The 23,630-nt window shown below is 42.1% G+C and overlaps 1 protein-coding gene across 12 annotated transcripts in view; it reads left to right on the top strand.

Moving 5' to 3' along the window:
• The window catches only part of PTBP2 (polypyrimidine tract binding protein 2), a 209,591-nt gene that overhangs the window by 86,141 nt on the left and 99,820 nt on the right, over positions 1-23,630 (top strand). For 5 of the 12 annotated variants that reach the window (XM_077182208.1, XM_077182202.1, XM_077182207.1 and 2 more), the window contains exons 1-2: positions 7,108-7,512; positions 11,968-12,071. The exons of 1 other annotated variant lie outside the window; for it this stretch is intronic. Coding sequence is in view for 1 of the 11 variants with exons in the window: in XM_077182197.1 (XP_077038312.1) it covers positions 4,119-4,214 (96 nt within the window). In the remaining 10 variants the exon portion in view is untranslated. Of the gene's footprint in view, positions 1-3,239; positions 3,312-4,068; positions 4,215-7,070; positions 7,513-11,967; positions 12,072-12,729; positions 12,850-23,630 lie in introns of those variants that run through there. 6 more of the 12 variants (XM_077182203.1, XM_077182201.1, XM_077182199.1 and 3 more) reach the window with 4 other exon arrangements.

Genomic DNA, 23,630 nt, shown 5'->3' with positions numbered 1-23,630 from the left:
TAACTCTACTGCAAAGAAAGTTTCTCATTATATTCTTAAGTAATAAATCTTTTGCAGCCACCCCCCATATTGTTAATATTCATCAGGGAAGGGTTAGTCAACAACAGAATCCACAGAAGGGTTGCATGTATGGTCACAGAAGCAGAAGAGTTGTCTCCTAGAGCTGGAGCACCCTCTGTGTCCCATAAGTGTCTCCTGAATCTGTGCATTGAGGCCATCCCTGAAAGATGGGGGTATTAACAGCTCTTGTGCACCAAATGACCTCAAGCACAGATTCACTGTTGCCCACCCACAGCCTTCAGGTGCTCATTCCTTTTTTTACTATTGATCTGCATGTATTTGGACCTACTGACTTGGAGGGGAAGGGGTTTTGTGTGGGTGTGCTTGTAGCACACTCTCACAATGCAAAAGCTCCTCTTTCTGAATGTTTTCTGCAAGAATAGCTGAGATAATCAAGCCTTCAAAGCAAATGGAGGGAAAAAAAATCCAACTCTCAAACCAAACCCCAAAATTTTAACGAGGGCTATTTCCAAGCTCTGTCAGCAACACTTAAGTGCACTGGGACATCTCTGAGAGCAGAAGATGTAAGTGGAAAAATTAAATAAAAACTAAAAAAGGAAAAGTATATGCGCAGCAGGCCTGTGAACAGCAGTGCTAGAAGACAATTTTTAAAGGTCAGAATTATTATAGGGCATTAATTAGCAGACTGATAATGCTCAAATTGCCTTGGCAAATTTAGACACTGTGTAAGGCCACATGCTGCAAGGGCTGCAGCCACCTGAAAAGAATTTGGACACTTTAACATAAAATATGTCCTGCTCAGAACAGAGCTAGAAGAGCATAATGACAAAACAATATGACTTCCCTAAAGTAATTAGGGGGTGGTAGTGAGAGTAAATAAGCTTTTGCAGAACATAGTGAACCAAATGAGAGCAAATAAACTGTGTGCCAGTGCAGGAAAGAGAAGGTAGCTAATCCTGGATTTTAACAGTGGTACTTGAGCTGCTAGCAAAAACAAACGTGTCATTGCAAAGCAGGGGAATTACAAAACAGATTGAATATATTTATTTACCAGTTCCTGATCCCAAATGTTCTCCAACCATAAAAAGTCTTTGATGCATTAGTGAGGTCTTCATTTGGCCCCTAGAGAGCTCAGGTAGGTTACATAGTTGTCAGGGATAGTACAAATCATGCATTTACATTTCTAAGATGAATGAATAAAAAGTAAATCTGAAAGATATTTATTTTTTCTTGCTCTCAAATTTAAAGTAGATCATGGCTGGACATGTATTCCTTGCAATTCAGGAAGTATTTTACTACTTCTTTTTTGATAATATCATATTGGCTAAAGAAATACTCAGTTACTTATTTATCTGGTAATTTTGTGCATATTTTAACAAGACAGTAGCTGTCGGAGGGGAGTAATAACCAACTTTTAAGTTTTCTTCCTTTTTATGGGTGGCTAAACTGCAGAAGTATAACTGAATTTTGAAGATGGTTATATTTAGGGAATTGGCTTTGTTCATTGTAGGCAGAGTATTTCTGAAACATGGAGTAGCATTTGGCTTCCCTCTCCAGCCTTTCAGCTTGTAAAAGTGCACAATGCAGGGGTAGGTGTGTGCGTGTATTTGTACTCAACTTATCTATAAATATAAAGGCTTTGTATATCATAGGTACATATGGAAGACATGTATGTGTATGAGATATATATATATGTGTGTGTGTGTATTCTTAGCAGTATTTGCCATGAAATGGTTCTAGCACTGCAACATTATCTTAAATAACCTGTTAGAGGTAGTTGTGAAAACTATATCTAATTTGTCTTCTCAACTGCATGAAGAAAATTCCAGTTAATGCTTTACTGTGACTTCTGTGATAGAGTATAAAAAGAGTTTGAAAGAGAACCATGTCTAATATCTTTCCATTATGAATTTCCATTGAATTGGCTCAATAGCCCAAGATAAAGTCAGCTGAAAATTTCTTTATTTTTTTTCTTCATTTTTGATGGGGACACGTAGATTGAGGTTAGAACTCTCCAAAGTTTATCTGCTGAGTGCCAGCTTTTAATGAATCTCATTTGTTTTCTTGATTAAGTCTGCTATTACCCCTGTTTAGTCTTGTCATGAGCCCATTAGCCAGAATTTTCATATCATGGTTTAGAAGAAAAATTAGCCTAGAAGAGCAGCAGTCATCATCAGTCAATTTTCAGTGTATTTAATATAGTTTACAATTTATGAATCTAGGAACCTGTAGCCTCATACATATCTATTAAAAAAACCCAACAACCCAAACAACTGTTCTTTGTGGTGAAATTCACAGGCCAATCAGGGCTGCAGTCAAATACCAAGTCCTGGTGATAACATTGTGTATCACTAGTGTACACACAGCCATGAGGACTGTTTGGTAAACCTGCATCTGTCAGGTCTAGGATTTGTGTGACAGAAGCTTCTTTAGCAAGAATTAACTCTCAAAAGGTTTGGCCTCTTATTTTCAAAAGATAGATACACAGGAGGCTTACTGAACCTTGTGGTAACAAAGTATTCAAGAGCTTTGGAAGTGTTTAAAAGCCATGTGATGGGTACAGTGAAAAGTGTACACAGGTGTAGCAGGGTTTCTGAAATTCTTGACTTTCTTGAAAATGTTATGAGAATAACCCTTTAGGAATTTAAATATCTTCATCCCTTTTCAGAGTCTCTAAATGAAAAGAGCAGCATAGGGTGAGGAGTACTTTTTAAATGACATTTGGTAAATTTCAAGGGATGCCATTTCAGCCTCTCCTGGAAGTGTGAAAACTTGGACAGTGGAATTTGCAGAACTGCCACAGAAGTATTTCAGTGGTGAAAAGAGCCAGAATGAATTGCAGCTGAATCAGGGGGTTGTGCCCTGCCATTATTCTGTAATGGGAAACATGACTTGGCCATGTGCATGGAAGCCAACATTGCAAATATTTGGACACAATGCCATTACTTCATATTACCCATTCAATGCCCTCTTTCTCTTTTCTTGTTTTCTTTGTGCCACTCTAAATGACTAGGCTGGCCTGCTGGCACTTCCTTTTTTCTTTCTGCTTTTGCTGCTTTTCTGTATCTTGCTATCTCCTTTTCTGTAATTTCTGAAGCTGAGTGGGATCTTGATGCTCAGAGCTTAGAGCTCCCACATTGCTTTGTATTGGATGAACAGTGTGAGAAACATCCAGTAATCAAAGTGAAAACAACTCCAATCATATCACTGTTCCACAGGAGCTCCTGAACATGCCTGGAAGAATTTGCTGCATTTCTGGCCCCAGAGGCTGTTATGGAGAACACCAGTTGGTAATCACAGTTTGTTTTTCTTTCTTTCTTTCTCTTTTTTTTTTTTTTAAGTTTTTTTCTCTTAACATAAGGAAATTACTGAAGGAAAATCTTTCCCCCTATCCTTACTAGAGTTGGATCAAAACAGAAGGACCCATTTCAACACTAACCACATCTAAATTACTTAATTTCTTGGCTGGATGGCAGAGAAATATCTTTACAGAACTGGTAAATGACCATGACTACCTCTCCAAAAAATTATCTCCTAAGAATAATTCAGATGCTGTAAGAGAAATGTACTCTCACAAAAAGCAGCTTTTCCAAACCTCTGTAGTCTCCCTGCAGAATATTCTCTCTAGCTACAAGCCTGTCTTCCTTTAGTAAATGTATTATAACCCTTTCAGTCTGTTCTGCTTTACGTACTCAACACCATGAATCTATAACAAGGTTATGGGTGAGTAACAGTTTAAATTACTTTCAAATACAGCTGAAAAGCCTATTATAGATGCAACCTTGAACTTTAATTGTATAAAGACAGCTACTTCCTTAGTATTCACACTAGTGATAAGAGTTTCTTGCTTGTAAGTCTGCCGGGACTTTCTGGCTGTGTTGGCAGCTATTTATTCTGCCTCTAGAATTTGAAAAAAGAAATGCATATGTTTAAACACTGTAACATCCCAATATCTATTGAAATTTGTAATGATGAAGGTTGTAACATATTTGAGTCGGAGAAGTCAGTCTGGTTAATTACATGTTATTCTTCCTGCTATTTTACTAGGCTACACAAGAGGTTGCTGAAATCCAGCGTTTGTTTTCAGATATACATTCATGCTTTTTAAAGAAATTATTGTAAAGAGACAGAGAACCTTTGAAATGATGTTGCTCAAAGATTTCCCAGCATTGGCACAAACTAAGCAAATAAGGGTAAGCTCAAAGGATCCATGAAAGGTAAACAAAGAATCTCCTTAAGGCTGGCTCATAGTTGGTAATGGAAAAATCTGGGAGTGCTTTTGTGGTCTCATAAGTGCTTTTGTGGTCTCATGGTTTCAAAGCTTTTTGGTACTTCTGACTGAAAAAATCGCTACCAAAACAAAACAAGCAAGACCCAAACAAAACGCACCCAACCCCCCAGCTCAGTGTATTGGACTGCAACACCCATGGACTGGAAGCTCTCTTCACAGCAATGGCCATAGGTCTCTCCCATGGCCATAGGCATGGACTTGATGGAGGGATTATTTCAGAGCTGAAATTTTGTATTTCATACCCAAGACTGGGTTCCATGGGTATGGAACTTCAAAGGGAAGTTCCATTAAACTTTACAATGAGGGTATAGCTGCAGCTAAGATCTCGATGAAGGTGGAAGTGAGGTTGCTGCTCATGCAGTGCAAACAGCTTACAAACATCTCAGACACTGGTATCAGCCCAGGGTCTCCTCAGTCCTGGAGCAGCTGAGTAAAACACCAAGTGAAGTTTTATTTGTTTTGTTTTTACCAACAATGAGCCGTGCTATCTCATGTTTGTTAAGCAGAGGTATAAAAATTTTGCCTTGAATATATTTGATCAAATAATTAACGTCTTCTTTAGATTAAAATACACTTATCAAACTAATTCACTTTCATTAAGTCAAGGATAATGGGGTATGAGTATAACTCCCCGAGAGGTACAAGATGGAGAGCTCTGTAATCCTTCCACTGCCTGCAGTATTCCTTGAGCCTCCAAGACACAGAGCAATGCTCTGAGCCACTGATGCTCTCCCACTCTGTGGGAGCACATTTGCTCTCCCTTAGTTGAAACTTTTAAAGGCATTTTTAGGCTTTAGACTTTGATAGTAACTGTCCATTTTAGCCAAAATATTCCAATTCAGACTCTTAGAACACAAAGAGTAGCACTTGGAAAAAAAAAAATTGGATTCAGAGTTGCACTGAAGTTTTGTGATCCCTAGGCAGAGATTTGAGATCTCTGTATTTCCTCTTCATTCAGAAAATGAGATGTGAATTTTAAAAATGACACACATTTTGGAAGATTATTTTCTAATTTTATAATTCAGCTAATGAAATGCAGCTAAGTGAATCCAGCACATGATATTAATTACTTATCAGCATCATTGGTGCAGAGGTGTCAGCAGGATCACTGTGGTGATAGCATTGGGGTATTATTTAATGTTGCATGGACCAATCCTGAATAATATTGACTTATGCCAACTCCTACATCAGCTCAGCCCCTTCCTCTTACCCAAAGCCTTTCCATCTAAAAAAGAGATTAATTTCTAGGAAGAATGTAATGAGACAGTCCTCATGGTATGGGCTTTTGACTGCTTAAACAGTCACGTGTCAAGTTCCTTTATGGTGCCACAGAAGGAAGAAAAACTAGTAAAAAAAAAAGAGAATTGATATACTACATTGAATAATAAACAGTGTAATTTTCCTGCTATATTGTAGGCTAGTAGAAATGTCTAAAATGCAAAGAAACATTTTACTTCCTTAAATGTTTTTTTCTTTTGAGTAATTATGCATCTTAGAGGGGGTTAATTTTGTGAGCAGAATATTAATAATTTATGAATGTGTTAAAGGTATTGATCATACAAGAGAAGCATTATGCTTGAGCTCCTTCTGTAATCCATTAAAAAGGAAGTAAATTGCTTCAGTTTCATACTAAAATATGAGGCTAGCAGACTGTAGTTTAAAACATATGTAAAGTTGTTTTCCTGTTTAAACTGCAGTCATCCATCGTTGGTGTGGTAGTAACACACAGGGATTTGCTGGGACTCAGCCCCAGACAATCAGCCCAGAGGCACTTTTTCCTTCCCCCAGTGCCCTGCCCATGCCCACTTCTTGCTGTGGGCACCTTGAGGGGCTGATCTCTGCAGACACAGCAGCTGGGCTCCATGTCACCTGTTTCTGGGCTTGGGACACAACCCTTGGAGGTCAACAGAAGTTATGTGAATTCTCCTGAAGAAATGGTGGGGAGATATCAACTGTGGAACCAGATCTATCGCTTGTCTGTTTTGGTTTTTACCAGCCCTGACCATTTTTTCATGGTTGAGCACAAATACCATAAACATTATATTTATGCAAGGTGAGTACTTACAGCAAAATCCATAAGGCTTCTGTAGATCCAGGAATCTTACCTGAATTTGACGCATCAGAGACTTAGGTGGCTTTGAATTGTTACCCCATTTTATCATGGTTCCATGAATAAAGCTTTAATCCTCAGGCTCAGGATTGTAGGGTGTTTCTGACAGGAAGGAACTTGGGCATTGAAACCAATGGGTGCAATCCCTCTCCTTCTATTCCTGTTCTAAGGTAGAAGAAAGAACAATATAAACCAGAGGAAATAAATAATTGGTGAATAATTTTATTAATCAAATTCCTTCTAGACCACCAATCTCATTATTTGTTTATCAGCCAGGCTTCTACTAAATCTATTCACAATTAAAAAAAAAAATTACCAAGTGAACAGTATTGACCCAATCCTTAATTAGGGCAGCTTAGATGTCTTGTATAATTAACTGGACTTTGTTCATAATTATTTCCTGATAGTTGGAATTGTTTTCCACAAGTAACAGAGCAATAGTAATGGTAACACCAAGAAATCTTTGATTTTTCAGAGTAGAATAATGGCTTGGCTTATTGTGCTTAAGTTGCATAAGACTTTTTTGTTCCCACTGATAGCTAAAAGTAATCACATCAATTTGTCTGGGCCACACAGGGAGGTTTTGCAAAATCAGTTCTTTCAATGTAGAAATAAGTATGCATCCAAATATTTGAAATGTGTCTTTTCTAATGTGTGTTTTATGATGGCCAGCCTGAAGTGACTCCTCAGACACATGTGAATCTTGGTCCTTAACAAGAGAGACAGATTAAAGCTGGTGCCTACTATGACCATGCTGGGTCCTGCTCAGTTGAAATTAATGAAATAAATAACTGAAATCAGCTACCACTGATCCTACAGAGACTGAAAAGCTGCAACTCAATGAAGATCTTCCTGGGCCTCCTAACCAGCAGGGCCCCTGAGTGCCCCTGTGTCTGGGGCGCAGGGCTGAGGCTGTCCAGGAGCTGTGCCCACCCTGGTGCCGTGACACTGCCACCAGCACCGTGCACCCAGCCACTGGCACAGCGCCCTGCGGGCAGGGACAGCACCGAGCACCTGTTGGCCGGGGGCTCTAGGGACTGCTGAATTTAACAACACCTCACCAATGGAGGGGATTCTCTGTGGAAACAAGGTAAACAGTTTCTATTCACAGTCCAGTTTATCACTCCTTTAATCCTGCCTTTTGCAGCTGGCTTGGGGCACAGTGTCAGGAAGGTGGAAGAATGCTGCAGGAGTGCCATACATGGTCACTCTCATGTGGGAATACGCGCTGGGGGGAAGCTTCAGCAGGCTCCAATCTATGGGCCCCTTGGAAAGAGGTGTTTGCTAGACCACTGCCTCTGATTTCAAGAGAATGAGTGTCTGCTCTAATATGAGAAAATAGTAGTCATGTTACAACTCAGGGTTGTTTGGAATTCATTATGAAGCTGCGTGAAAGAGCATGTGGGTTGAAGAGGTTCACTGCTAATTAATACCTTTACTCCTAACAAAGTAGCTCCTTGCTCCTGGGGTTAGGCAGAGTGTGAGAAGAAAAAGAAGCAGGCAGTTGTCTGCAGGCTCTTTCAGGACTGAAACAGCAGATGAGTACATGTAAAGTTTAGGGAGACAAGCACCATCACAAGGTGCCACCATTGCCACTCATTGCCACCAAACTTGCAAGTGCCCTAAGGCAGCAGGGCTGAATGTGTATGATCAGAATAAGATCTGTTTGTTTCTAAAACTCCAAAGTTCAGAAGACCAACAAGGGTTTTCTTTGGATAATTTTCTGTGGCATTTGCTTAACCTGAGTAGTCTTCCCACAAGAGGTCTTAGATGGTGCTTTATTGTGTTCAGGCTAGAAAACACGGAAAGAGTTATGACAATTATTCATCTGCCCCTGTCCTCTCTTCCTGGCAAAGATTCCTCTGATCTGCTCATCTATAAAGAGCCTGGTGAATTTGGGTCATTGCTTTCAGATCACCCTGTTGCCACCAGTGTAGCCCAAGTCCATAAGCAGTTGAACACTTTCAGGATGTTGAGAGGATGTGAGCAGTGTGACTCCTGGAGGGTGGAAAGCATGGTGGGCTGTGTTGCCCTGACAGCCTTTCCTGTTTGCATCCTGTTCATGAATCCACTGACCCATTGCCTATGCATTTTATGTTACTAACTAATGTCTAATTATTTTTTTCACTGTTGAATTCCTTGCAGCTCTCTTTAAAGTTTAGTAGGTAAGAAGATTAAAACATAAATGCCATTAAATATGCTTTAAATATCAGACCTATTGAAATACTTCCAGGTTCTGTATCCTCTTAAAAAATAATCCCTATTCAAAACAGAGAGGAAATGTCATCTGCATTAGTGTCTTCTGAGTTGAAGATTGGATTATATGGGGAATTATGTAAAATAGCTTTGGAAATCTGATAATTAAAAAAACTTTGTACTATGTTATTTATGACATTTTAAACCTCTGTAACATTTGGGGATGTTTTCTGTGCTGTACATGTGCTGTTAACCTCACATGTAAAATTTTCTTGCATAACTTCATGTGAATTAATGGTCATAGAGTCTGAATTCAGATTCAGTCAAGCTGGATGTGCTGGGATTTGAAGGCAATTACTGAATCTACATGAAGTTAAAGCTGGGGTGTGGGCAGATCAGGATGTTGCTCTCAGCCACTTTGTAGGTTGTCTTCTGTCTCCATGGGGAAGTCAGGAAGAAAAGAACCAAAGGCTAATATTAGCTGAATTACTTAAGAATGTCCTCCCATATCACCCTGTATTGGAGCCCCACAACATCCCCAAAAAGTCCTCAAAATTTCAGTGCCCATTTATTAATGAGCACAGATACTCCAGTGAGTCCCTCTGAAGAGGGCAAATAAAGTCCCATTACAGCCATTCCAGTTTGCACGTTTAGTGTTGTAGCACAAAAGGCAAATGGTCAGGACAGGGCTGCTTGGCTGCTCCAAGCCCTGCAGGTTGTGTCCAACACAGAATGCCAGAGCATCTATAGGATATTTCCATGGGTCTGCAACCAGAGCTGGGAAACAAAGGGGTCCTTACATCAGTGTGAAGTTCCAGGGAACAGAGCTCATTTCTGGGAAGGGCAGGCAGGATTTCTCTGCAAGGCTGGTAGATACTCTGCTTTGTGGGGCAGAAAGAAAAACCCTTACACCAACTTGGTTTCTTGCATCAATGAATACACGGCACAGGCTTTGGCAAAATGTCACAAGACCTGGAGGAGAGTACTGAGATGGACCCTGGAGCCGGGGTGTGGCCTTGCCATCTCTCTCTTCCCAGGATACACCCATCCTGGGCCACACAAGCCACGATGGCTCTGTCTCTGTGGTCACCTCCCCAGGTGCTGGCTGTGACTGCCCGTGCCTTGCCCCTCACAGCAGCTGAGCTGGGAGCCACGTCCGCTTACCTAGAAGTGCTCCTGATAAATATTGACCAGAAAACTTAGCATAAATTTGCAATGAATCTGTGAGCCAGTGGGAAATGTTAAACCAAACATATTTAGGACAGAGGCTATCAAAACAGGCCAGGAAAATTCTTTTTCCAGCAAGAGGTGATATGCGCCTATTCTTTCTTCAGCTGGCTAAGCAACAGCGGGAGTGTTTCCTACTAAACAGCCTCATTAGCATAAGAATAACTACAGGGTAAATTTTCAAGCTCATTCCAAGTGAATTCAAAGGGAGGGGGGAAATATTCTTTTAATATGCGCAACTCATGCAAACAATGATATGAAACTAATTCATTTCATCATATTATCACCATATCATATTAACTTAAAAGAAATAATAATGCAACATGGAAATGTTTGCATATTAGACAGAACTCTCATTGTACCCTATTAGCACCATATCGTATTAGTATTAGTATTGCATTAGGCTATTATGCTACAGTGCTAAAATGATGAAATCCCACTGTGAAAACTGATATTGAATTCTTGTAATGTTTCGGAACCATTTTTAGCACTGAATATAAATAATTCATGGGAGCATATCTAATGAATTGATGAAAAACCCCCATCCCTTGACATTGTGAGAGCATTTATGAATGTAAAGTCATGAACAGAATTTTTTTTTTAATGGAGATGGGCTGGGACTGAAATATCTGGCTTATCACTTGACCCAGTGTGCTTATGTCACACAGAGCATCAGGTTGAGTAGCCACATTTCTCAGTTAACACGGCAAAGGTGGTGTCTAAGAAGTGGCCTGTTCCAGGATCAGGGGTGTACAGCTCACCTTTCCAGATGGGCTGTCTCCAGGACATGCTGACACCCATGAGCAACCAGACCCTGTCCAGAACAGGGTCACTGCACTAATGCCACTCGGGCCCATCTGCATTGGCTTCTTGAGTTGTTAAGATCTGAGACTAATGGCTAAATGCTAATGAGAAAATATGTATTAGCCTCGCAGGCTTTTATGGAATTATCCTTTCACTTACCCAGCATTTGGTACTATTGTGTGATTGCAAGGGTAGTTATTACCACAAGCAGTGCTGAACTTTGTTTTATGCAGATGTATTGCTGGCAGACTGGATCCCATGACTCTTTAGGAAAGTAGGGGACTGTATGATGAGCTAGTGAGCATTAACTCAGCCTTTAAGGGCCCCATGAGGAACAGCTGAAGCAGACAGCATTGCCCATCCCTGTTCCTGGGAGAAGAGTGTGCTGGCACAGGAAGCAGGTGAACTGTGTTCTGGGTTAGTCACTGATTTATGATTTAAATTACCATCACCTTCTTCCTTTCCTGCTGCTCTCCAGCATCTCTTGGCCTATGCAGCAGATCTCTCTCACCTCTGGCTTCTGCATTTGTGTCTGGTTCCATGCAGCACTGATGACCCTCAATCTAAACCATGCTGCTGCATGACCTATAGGAGAAATGGTAACAGGGGGACCCCTTCACAAATCCTTCAGTTTCTTTCTCACTGAGGTGTAAATTCAGAGTAGGAGATGGAGGGAAAGCAAAGATGGATTACTGTTTGCACTGCTTTCCAAAAGCACATGAGGACACTGGCATGCTGTGTACCCTGCCTGCCAGGCTCAGAGAGAAGAGCCCGTGTATGCCATGTCCTGAAAGTTTATTGTGCTCTTCAGGCTTGTCCTTTCTTCAGCAGTCTGGGATGCATCTGCTATGCTTGCAGTGGGAAACATCAATCAGGTGAGAGGAAGGACTCTGGTTTCAGTGCATGAGGCAGCAATGTGGGGGAAGTTTCTCTAAAGGTCATCAGGAGTCAGACACCCTCAATACTTTCACCTAGTCTGGAGATTTCAAGGAAAAAATACAGCAGCAAGCTAGGCGATGTTTTTGGTTTTGCAGGATACAAGGTCAGAGCATTGTGACCTTGTTCAGAGCAGAGAAGGAGCTGATGGGAGTGAGATCCCAGGAAGAGCATTATGCAGAGTAAGAGCAGGTGAAGAAATATGAACTGTATCCTGTAACCCTTGACAGATGTGTTATGCACATGGTGTTTGCTTCACAACTGGCCTGAGCAATGAATCCATTCAAGAGAAGTTTGATGGTAGGGTAGTGGGGGAGTGTTTGTTTTCTCTCTGTTCATTTTTTAACCACACACAGTTTTGGTTTTCTATTCTTTCCTCTAGAAAATACTGCTATAATCACTGCAGAGATGGAGAGTTCTGCTTAGCTCCCATTTTTGTATTCAAAACTGGAAAAATTACAAGTGCTTGAAGTTTATCCTGGCCAGGTAAGCTCCTAGTTTTCACTGGTGATATTAAATTACACATATGTTGCTAGTGAAAATAATTTCAGTTCTTCCTGTAGTCAGTATATAAAGTGTATAAATAACATGTTTGAGAGCTGCGCTTTTTTTTTCCTGTGCTTTGTTTTTCTGCTAAGTTGAATACCAGACCTAACATTTATTTATAAGGTAGGTAGAAGAGAATTTTCCTCTGAGAGTAGCAGAGACACTTCAGTATTCACTTAATTCATATTAAAAGCAATGGATTTTTTGTGGATGAACCACAGTAGCAACACATCCCATCTCTATACCAGCAAATAAAAACATGCACTTATTTCACCAGGATAGATGGATAGATAGATAGGAAGGAAGGAAATGGACCCTAACTTAACTAAACAGCCAGTATTTTTTGCTGTGCTTCCATAACAGTATTTTAAATAGATTCCAGCAGCTTGTTGTGGCTTACTGAATTTGTTTATATGGGTCAGTATGGCCTAATTTTGCATGTGGAAGCTCTTCCCCAGTTATACCTGTGGATCATTTAAGGTGAATGCGACAATTCATGAGGTTTTTTTTCCATATTTCTATAAATATCGGACATTTACAAACTGCACCTTAACCTCCAAACATTTACTCCTACAATTATCATCAAATGCTGTGGTAAGCTGGAAACAGCTGTTGCTAGTGAAGACCACCATATTTTGTTGGAAAAGTGAGTGAGATTGTGGCTGAGATGCTCCCTGTGCCCAGGAAGGAAAAATCTGTGCTCCTGCACACACAGGAGGTGGGTCCTGGTGTTGGGGCACAAGCAATCCCCAGGGATGGAGCCCACGGGGGGTTTGCAGTCACTGCCTGCACTGGGGCTTGGTCTGAGCACTATGGAGGGTACATCCCTGGCAGATTTCCCACCTGTCCTTGCTGCTGGCACCTCCCAGGCTGCAGAAGGGGGAGCTCCCATTCTGGGGAGATGCAATTTCCTCTGCCCATGAAGTAAACTGCATTCTGTGAGCTGTTTGCCAGTCAACAGGAATGGTGTATCCCAACTTTAGGAAATGCCTTTACCATTGTTAACTAAAAATTGCCATATGCTTTTGTCAAATTCTGGCTGTTGCAGTGAAATATCTAATAGAAAATATTATTGCAGATTGGACTGTTTCAGTGCTGGCATTATTTTTGACTTTGATGAACAGTTCTTTCAGTAGCATATTGGATCTCCCACAGAGATGGGTATTCAAACTCTTTGAAGCCTACTGTTTTCTGGGCACAAGTGTTCATGTCTACTTGCCACTCTAGAACCCTATTTTAATCATGAGTTTGAAGCTTAGATTTTGTTTCTGCTGCCTGTGAATGAATAAGACTGGTAAGATTCTGCTTTTACACTTGCTTGCATTTGGCTGCTGTGAGGATAGGAATGGTTGCTGTATAAGTTTGCAGCTTCCAAACGCGTTTTGCTATTTCGGTATTCCACACTCTGTGCTTCCTATCATCCCCCATAACTGAGGACTGCAGGCTCCTCCTTTACTGCTGCAAGCTTTGGTCCCACTGCAGGTGAGGGTGACACATCTGCATGGCACATTGCAGTAGGGCATCAGGAATAGCCCAGTGGGGCTGTGAAAGAGCCATCAGATACAGATTTCCCTTCTGTTTGGGTAGCCTGAATCTCTGTACGTTTCCCTGGGATGCAGACACACTCCAGTGATAACTGAGTTGTATTGCTCTAGGAAAAACTCTTCTTGTGTGTGCTGTACTCCTTCATCTTGCCAGGGATCACTGAGAGGCCAGGGCAAGGGCCAATGTCCCAGACTGTTCCCCTGAATATCTGTCCAATCTTTTTTTTTCTGTACCTCTGATACATCTCCACCATGCATCTCCTATAGTCTTTGTTTCCCTGTTCATTCATGCTTCTGATGCCAAAAATCTAAAACCAGACCCCCAGTAGTATTGACCTCCTTGTGCCTGTGTCTGTTTCTAAATAGCAGGGGGGAGAATTTCTATCAGAATCACAAAGTATGTGGGTTGAAGATGTCCGTAGCTGTGTGTGAGCTGGATTAAAAACAGCTCAGCTCCTTAAAAACTCTGTTGGGTTTATCATGGTGAATACAGCAAACTTGTCTTGTTTTCCAGAGCATCCCTCAAACAAGTGTGTACTCAGCCACCAAGGCAGGCCTCAACCTGAGCTTTTAGGCTGGGACTGTGAGCTGAGGTCCCAGGAGCAGGAGAAGCCTGGATCCAGTGTGATATTAGTGCCTCCATGCAAGGTGCAGCAGGAGGGAGGTGGTGTAGTGATGAGGTGGGAGACTGCCTCTCTTCCCAGCACCCAGCAGGATGGTGAGAGTGAGCCCTGCCACCCTAGGCAGCCAAACGGTACCATCACTGCTCCAAGGGGTCTGCAGAAGCTGCCTCTGGTTTTTGGAAAACAAATGCCACAATCTTAGGAGGCTTCAGGAATCTGAGCAGTTGTTCAGAGTATTTGGTTTAGATAAGTAGAAGTCATCAGCATCATCTGTTTTTTTGTGGTAACTATTACGAGTTCTCATCTGATGAAATGCTAAATGAGCTATGCCATGTCACTGCTGGAAAGATTTCTTTACGTGGAGGAGGTTCTGGGTGCTCATTTACTGCACACAAAAATTTCTCAGATCAGTGACTCTCTCCAGCAGCTCTGTTATTTGAAAAGAGCACCAAGATTGGTGCAGTGATAGAGAGAACCATAAACTTGTGAACAGTCATGGATGTGACAGTGAGGGGACAAAATCATGGCTATGAAATGGGTCTTAGGCAGATGTTGAGATGGTTCTGAAAACAGTCAATGAGCTGGAAGGTTAGATTCATAGAGGGATGGGAAGATTGTGCTGGTGCCCAGTTCAGGAAGGGATTAAAGCCAGGAGGGAGCTGCATGCACAGATCAGTGTGTGTCTGGGTGGAATTAGTGATACTGCTGGGCCCACATTCAGTCATGCCTGGAAAGAATTTCTTGGCACTATGGAAGGGCACCCATACATGTAAAGAAAGCAATGGCTTGGGAAAGCAGACCCAAAATTGTCATTGGAAGCTAAGCCTGAGTCATGGCCTGGCCCTGCTTTAGATGAACCCCTACACTGACCTGGGATCAGGTTTAACCCCAGCTCCCAAGGCAGGATTCCCCTGCCAGTGCAGGGGGACAGCCCATCATGCCCTGGCAGGATCCTGGCAGGCAGAAGATGCTCTACACCTTCTGCAGCACAAGACTCTGCTAAGTACAGCAAAGGCAGTGGTAGCATGCCTTTGGATTTCATGTGGATTCCATGCCACTTTAACAGGCTTCTGCACAGAGAAAACACCTTGCACTTGGCAGAATAATAACTGTATTGCTTGAAGTCCAATTACAATCAAATCTTGCTAATTTGTGCCCATAACTGGAGATTCAGTGAAAATAACAAAACTTTTGCAAGTTATGTAGTAAGCAGTACACACATTTAAGAAGTGTGGCTAATGCATTACAGAATTCATTATCACCTTACAAACTTCTTCACACTCTGGAAAAGGATGAATGCTCTTAATTCATTTATTTTGACAAGGTTTGTTTCTTAAACATCTTTTGTTATAGCTGACAAGTTTGTACTGTTAAAAAAAGAAGCAATGAATCATAATTAAGGAGACATTATAATAGCCCCTTCTTAGCAAGCCTGTGCCATTTTTTTGGCTACAGCTTGTGGCAGGCGTGGATAGAAGTGATTGTGTGGCACTGTACTCTGCTCACAAAAGCTGCTGATGCAGCCACTGCCTGGGAAGTCCTTTCTGCAAAACAACAATTGCAGTGACTCCATTTGTCCTTCTGTTGAGGAACTGCTGCTTTTTACAAAATTGATAAAGTAAACAAACAAAATAGTTCTCATTTGGCATAATATCTTAGGGGGAAAAAAATTAAAAAGGAATCTTTTCTGTCATGAGGAGGGTATCTCTGCCACTCTGACAATGTGCCCAGGGAAAGAGTTTGACTGAATGTTTGTTGCTATTAAAATCTTATTGTTTTGTTCCCTGCTAACATAGTATCTCATTGAATAAGAAATACAGTTTGGAGGAAAACAGATCAGATTTGCAGGTCAGAGGCTCTGCAAAAATGGGATTTGAACCTAAACAAAGCAACCTTGAGGCAAGGCTGCCCTTCCTTGAATGCCAGATGTGCAGTGAGGGTAATTACCATGGCCCACGCCAGCGCTAGGTTGGGATGGGAGCAAGGCAAAGGTCAGCTCCTGGCAGGAATCTCCATCGCATTCCTGGGCTGCCCCGGGCTGCAGAATACTGTTTGTCTTTCTAGCCAGCAGCACCGTGGTCACAGGTACCTGTATCTGCCTGTAAATCCATAACCAACTACCACAGGTTCAACAGACTGAGGAAATAACTGCAGCCTTTCTGAGGAAACGTGACTGTCAATATAGCAAGACCCCTGAATTATGAATTCAGCAATGATTGCTATTACAGAAATGGCGTTAAATGAGTATCATTTTGTCAATTAACCTTTTACAATTCATAGTTTATTATAGCCTAGAACAATCCACTTTTAAATACTTTTTTTTTTTTAACACGACTCGTGCTACTTTAAACACTTACTACCTGCTCTTTGGCCTTTGAACATAGACTGTTATACTTGCTTAGCATAATGTATAACCCTAGGTCACAAAGCTAAAGAAAACCTGTTTAATTTATGGAGGATTTCATTGTAGCTGAATATTTTGAAAAATTTCTGAACTTTCTGATGGCATTCAGGCTAACCAAGGATACAAATGTATCTGTGTTCCTAGGTCCAACCACTTTACCCTACTATAATTTAAGCTTTTAATTTCACAACCTACAGTGCCCTGGTAGTAAAAGTAAAAGAAAAAAGCATTCTTTGTGAAGACTCCATAATAGAGAATTTTTCTGCTACAGCAGATAAAATTACATTGACCAAGTAATTATCATAAAAATTAATATTTTCTAAAAATACTCTACTTTAAAAATAAAATCTCTATTATAGGAAAAGGAACAGACAGTAGTTTTGATGAAAAACACTTGAAAAATGGTGATACGGTCTCTTTCCTATATAAATACAATTATTTTTTTCTAGAAATACTGTTGCTGTAGCTGTAATGGTCAAAGGATAGGAGAGAGGAAAGGTTTGCAGAGAAAAGTAGTATTTTTTATTAGAACTGTTGATATAGATGAAAAAAGCAGAAATGCTTTCAGAGGGCTTGTGTGACTGAAAGCTTTTCCTTTTTTTCCCCCCAACTATATATATATCAGCTGGTCTAATAAAATATACTCTCTTCCTGTAAACCTTACTATTTTTGTATATAGCTGTTTCTGTGCATGTGATTTGTCCACTAAGAGGACAAATAATTCTACAATTCTTGAAACTGGTATAGTCAGTAAAAGTTGATTATCAAACACTAAAAAAATTAAAATGCTTCCTTCAAATGCTGAGAACTTGGGGTTGGCTTTGTCTGTGAAAGAGGATAATTGCAACCGATGAAGGAACTACACACAAATAATAAAATGTGGTCAACTCTTCCTTTCAGCAGCTTTGAAGCAGCAGTAATCTAACAAAGCACCTTGCTCTTGCTGTGCTGACAATGAGTCCAGTGTACAAAAAAAGAAATTAAACAAAAAAAGACATTTTAATTTCAAGGTTCACTGGAAAAAACATGAAAAAAAAATCAATGTTTGCCAAAGAGAAAGACAAACTCTGAAGGGAAATGAAAAAATGTATTTACAAGATTCAAAGAGAACTCTATAAATAATGGGACAATAAAAAAAGGAAATAAAATATTTGTCCCTCTTAACTCTAAATATGCAGGTAATATTCCCAATAAATCTTGTACATGAAATGTCCTTAAGGACTCATCCAATTATATTGTTATCAAGAAATTATTAGGAAAAGCAAAATAACCCTCAAATCAAAGGAATGTTTGGAGCAGTTACATCTCCAGTGCATGGCTGCATCACCCCAGGGCTCGAAGGAGGCTGTGACAGCCCTGAGGGTTGCCCTTAGCACAGGCAGGGCTCCTGAGCAGCTCCATGCCCTGGAGGGGTGGCCCAGGGCTCCTGGAGCAGCTCTGGATGTGGTGGTTGGGCTTGGAGTGTCGAGACAGGACCAAGCCCTTCTGCCTGGAGCTCCCAGTGCTTGGGCTGTGCCCTTGGCCATGGCCACGCTCCCTGGGACCTCGTGCCCAGCCACAGGGGCTGCAGCAACCCTGGCCACAGCAAGGACAAGACAGCCCTGTCAGTGTTCACCCCCTGGCATGGCCCTGTGCCCTGGGCATGGTGCCCATGAACTCCCAGCCCTGGTGCCCGTGCACACCCAGCCCTGGTGCCCATGAACTCCCATCCCTGCTGCCCATACACACCCAGCCATGGTGCCCGTGCACACCCAGCCCTGGTGCCCGTGCACACCCAGCCCTGGTACCAATGCACACCCAGCCCTGGTGCCTGTGCACACCCAGCCCTGGTGCCTGTGCACACCCAGCCCTGGTGCCCATGAACTCCCATCCCTGCTGCCCGTGCACACCCAGCCATGGTGCCCATGCACACCCAGCCCTGGTGCCCGTGCACACCCAGCCCTGGTGCCCGTGCACACCCAGCCCTGGTGCCCATGCACAGCCAGTGCCCACGGAGCCTGCAGAGAGAGCTGCAGCCTCAGCTGTGCACCAGCACAGCCCCACTGCTGCTCTGCTGCCAGCTCACTGATCTCATTAGCACTGAATGCTTTATGGAAACCACCACCCTTGTGGCCATCCCCAAATTCCTGGAGCCGTGTGAGAGCAGGGGCAGCAGCAGCATCTCCTCAGGCCCATGGGGCTGGCTGCACAGCTCTGGTGTCCTCAATGCCATCCTGTGCCCCAGCAGTGCCTGTGAGCAAAGCCTGAGCCCGCATGCTCTCCATGACTGCATAATGAGCTGATGGGTTTTGATTGGATTCCCCCAGCATGTGGTCTTTTCCCGTGGGTGATTCAGGGATGAGCAGGGTCAGTCTCCAGCATGTAGTGAGGGGTGTTGGGGTAACACCTCCTCTACCTACACCTTCCTCCCAAGGCTGCTTTCCTCTGAGATTAAATTGATTTTCCGTGAGCACTAGTGCCAAAGATCAGGCCTAGTCTCTCTGCCAGGTCTCCAATGCCTTTCTCCCTATTAGTTTTCTGATACTCAGCTTTGGAGTTTTCAGTAAGAATGTTCAGGTCTTATATATACTTTGTCTGATATATAAAACATTTTATAAACTTTATCCATTTAATTCTCCTACAGTGTGCAGTGTGCTGAAGTGGCATTATCTTCACTTCACTGATAAGAAGATTTACATCCACACAAAGCCAGACTGGCAGGTCTGGGGTAAGGGCTGGGCCCCGAGCTCCAGATGTGGTGATTACCAACTGCCTACTTATGGTGGTGGCTCAAGTGGATCTGCCTCACCCCAGAGTGACCCTGAAGGTCAGGCACCTTTTAAAGGCACCTTTTTGTTTCAGCCTTGGCTATACCTCACTGAATGTGGGAGGTTGTATTGGCCCTGGCTAAAGGGTACCCTTCACTTCAGATAACAGAGCAAGTAAGCTTCCTTAGGAAACCAGAGGGGCTCTAAACTGAAAAGGGGGCATGGATCACCAACTGCAACCTCTGCATGTGTAAAAGTATTCAGAAACTATCTTCTAGGTACCTGTGCACAGTGATGCTTCTGTCTGTAAAAGAGAAAAAGAAGCAGCACAGCAGCTCAGGGAGGGAACAGTGCAAGAGTTGGCCACTAAATATTCCCATGACTATGGCCCACAGGGAAGTGACAGGGATAGGATTGATTGGCTAACTCCTGACTTATGGTAGAGAACTGTAAGACCTCATCTCTGGTATTTAAGTGGGTAAAGGGGAATTCATCCTGAACCCAAAACCCAAACCACTTCATTTAATGTTCCTAACTCAAAAAAGCCAACTTGGTTTGGCTTTCCTTTCTTTTTGTTTGTTTGTTTGTTTGGGGTTTTTTGTTTTCCTGGTTAATTGCATGTGCCAGAAGGGATCATAATACTTAATTTATAGCCACTATGTGGGACTGCCTGACCAGCATCAAAACCATTTACAAACTGTAGGTTCACCTAAGCATATCAATTATGCTGTGCTGTCCTCAGCCCTCCAGAGCATGCACTGATGCTCTTGGGTTTGGAAATGGTGTCGGTGCTGCTTGGTTGGTTTGCATCTTACTCCAAGAAGCTTTTAAAGAACTCAGCTCCTGAGATAGACAGAAATTTAATGATTTAAGTGAAGCAATGTCGTGTCAGTTGAAGAGTTGGTTCAGGGTCTGTAAATATGATCAAATGCAATGAATACTGTTCAGCTTGGATTCACAACTCTGGGAGGAGAAATCAGCTCTTACTGGACAAGGGGATTTTATACCCAATAATTAGGCTAAATGAAGCTGTTGCACAGAATGGTGGCAAAGAGCCTCATTTTGTTGGCATGCTATAACATCACATAATACATGAATGTGTTGCAGTAGGTGCTGCTTTCTCCTTCCAAATTTTTTATTACAGCCCAAACCATTGACACTTCATTCCCTGCCAATTCCTCTGCTCCCTTCTCTCATGCTGGCAAAAATACAGCAGGAGACCTAAAGCTGTAGGCCTTGGCAGAATCATGTGAATCTGCTGAACACATACATGCTGATTAATTCATTGCCTTAGCGACTGGAAAGTCTCAGAATATTCTTCCTTGTTTATTGGCCCTTTCAGTGTTAATGTGAGCAGTAATGATCATACACGGGCAAAATACAGCAACCATTAACTGACTGCACCTGCAAGGGCCAAAAAACTCCTTTAATCCCAAAAGGTTACCTGTTTCACACAAGTCAGGTCAGCATTCTTTGGAACACCAGCCCAACAGCCATACTACATATACTGACTGTACGTGTCACCCAGCTAAATTTTACATGGTGGCACCAGTGTCCATGGACAGCAGTTTGCTTTGTGGGCACACGCATGACTGCTCAATGTGCAAGGGAGGAGGGACTCTGGCTTTTGGAAAGCAGTGTGCAGATGGAACCCTTGATGGTGCAATTCAGCTTTGTTTCGTCTCAGAAGACTCATGGATCTGCAGAGGAAGAGATGTCCAGGGTGTTACTCTAGGCAGGGCACTGTCTGGGTGTGCTGCCCTGGCAGCAGCCTCACAAGTCCCACAGGCAGTGTGAGGTGGCAGCTGGAGCTGGTGACACAGCCCTGTGCAGCGTGGGGTCGTGTGGCCGTGCTGCCAGAGGAGCTGTGCTGACAGCTCCCTGCTTCCCTGGGAGAGCCTGAGGAGGGAAGTGCAGATGGACTCGCTGGGTATTGAGTAAACACTGCAAAAGGAGCTGGTTCAATAGATGGGCATGTCTCTGTTCAAGTGCAAACATTATGTTCATGTTTCATTCTTCTGATTTAGCTTTTACAGTGCTTATTAAAACAACATTGTTGGCTGAACCCTTGCTGCCTGATGAGCGTGTTCCTTGACTCAAAGTCCAGAATGAAAATCTCTCCAGCTCTGCTGTGATGGATTATGGCAGCTCTAGACTATTTTTCATAGTCTTTTAGAACTTCTGCATGGTTTTCACTCAAGAGTGACACTCTGTCCCTCATTCAGGTCATTTTGTTACTGGGGGCATCTAAGAGAAGTAATTGGATTGCCTGATTCTCCAAGCTGTCTTTCATCTAGATCCAAAGGCTGTCACACAAGCATCTACAAATACATCAGTCCTAATAGAATCCCTGTCTGTTTCTTTAGGAAAACTTTCCAGAAAGTCTCCTTTTCTGTGACAATCCGTGGTTGTGGCCTCCCTTTTCAGCTATCCTCACACATTTTATAGTGCTTTAAGACCCCGAAAATACACAGGAAAAAAGCACTCCCCCCTTTGCTCTGGCAACTTTCAAAACTTGCCAGCCCTGTGGCAGATTCTCCTGCCTGTTTTGGAGGGCCCAAACCAGCAAAAGGTCCTGTAATTTCTGTTATTACCAGGAAATACAGGAAGGTTCCAGAGCTCATGTTGCTTTCTCTATGAGACCTACAACATTTTCACCACCTCTAAAGTAGCTGCTTCTCTCTTTTTCTATTTTTGTGTAAACACAAGCTGCCCATTGGTAAACTCTGAGCTTAAAAATCCAAGTGCTGTCAGGAGGAATCTACATTTGCTTCAAGGCAATTAGGTGACTCATGGCTGTGTCCTTTCTTCAGCTGCATGGAGCGAAGTCAAATCTCCTACGGCTGGATGAAGCCAACTCCCAGCCATCCCACTATGAATAAGCCCAACACAAATGCCTATGAACATTTCCCTGACTGAACTCAGAATTGTGCTCCTCGACACAGAGCCACCATATTAAAGGTGTTGAAGTGTAAGCCTGAGGAAATGTACAAAGCTAATGAAAGGAATGCTGCATACTCCAGACTTTTTAGACTACAACATGAAATAGCATCTGGATTTCTTCACAGACTTTTTTTTCATGTCTGTGAAAACTCTGATTCCATATTTACTAATAAGTAACTTACTTACAGCCTCTTATTCTGGTGAGACAGTTCCATACTGGGAGATATACTTAAAAATTGCAACTGCTGGCTATCAGATATGGTTTGAGAGTATTGGTTTTGAAGGCAGGTATTTTTTCCCTATGTACTCCTTCCACTGCCCTTCTTAAAAGATGCACCATTTCTTGTGAGTTTTTGGGGGGAAAAATAGAATTTCAGGCTATGGTTTTTAGGAAAAGAATGTAATGCATCCTGGAGCTCAGAGACTACTGTGGTTGTATTAATTGATGTCCAGAGATAAGGAAGTCTTCTATTTTAAATCAGTCCTCCTCCTGCAAGAAGCATGGAATAATAAGAGGCACTGTCAGCAGAGTACCAGGTAAATGTTGCCATGGGCCAAAGGAGCCCTTTGCCTAGAGCTCTTTTTGGAAACAAGAAGCTATCAAATCAAAACATATTTACTTGATGCAACCAGCAGTGAAAAGACTGATATTTGCAAATGCCGCAGTGCAAACAACAAATTTTGCCTCTAATAGACTGGTTTCCACCAATGTATTTTAATGGTTTTTTAATGGTTAGAATATGGGCAGAGGGAAAAGCCAATGTTTTAGAAGCTCCCCTCAGCCAGATAAAGGTGAGGAATTAATGCTATTTCAAGTCAATGCTCTTCCAAAAGCATTCTGATAACAATAGTTAGTTAATCTTTTTGTTTCTGCCTCTTTGTGGGAGATCACATTGGGTTTGCCTTCAGCCTGGTTTGCTTGAACAGCACAGAAAGCCCAGCTTAAATACTTATTTTGGTCAAGCAGCAGCACTTCAGAAAATTACTGATGCTGCCTTTGAAAGCTCTGCCTATTTTACAAAGGGGGGAGGGGGAGATTATTTAAAAGTCAATGATATGAAACTAACTAGATATATTTGAAATATTGATTACATATATCTTCTGAAATAGGGTAATGGGATATTCCTAGATGCTGTATGCATGTTTATACATCTCTGAAATGTTTGATTAATGTGCACCTAATCTTTCTTTCTGTTAATAGACCATCATATTTCTTACTAAGAAATGAATTATTCGAC

This window comes from Agelaius phoeniceus, chromosome 8 (assembly GCF_051311805.1).
Source record: "Agelaius phoeniceus isolate bAgePho1 chromosome 8, bAgePho1.hap1, whole genome shotgun sequence".
Classification (NCBI taxonomy): Eukaryota; Metazoa; Chordata; class Aves; order Passeriformes; family Icteridae; genus Agelaius; species Agelaius phoeniceus.
The sequence above is the reverse complement of the archived record's forward strand: the minus strand, read 5'-3'. Positions and strand labels throughout refer to the sequence as shown.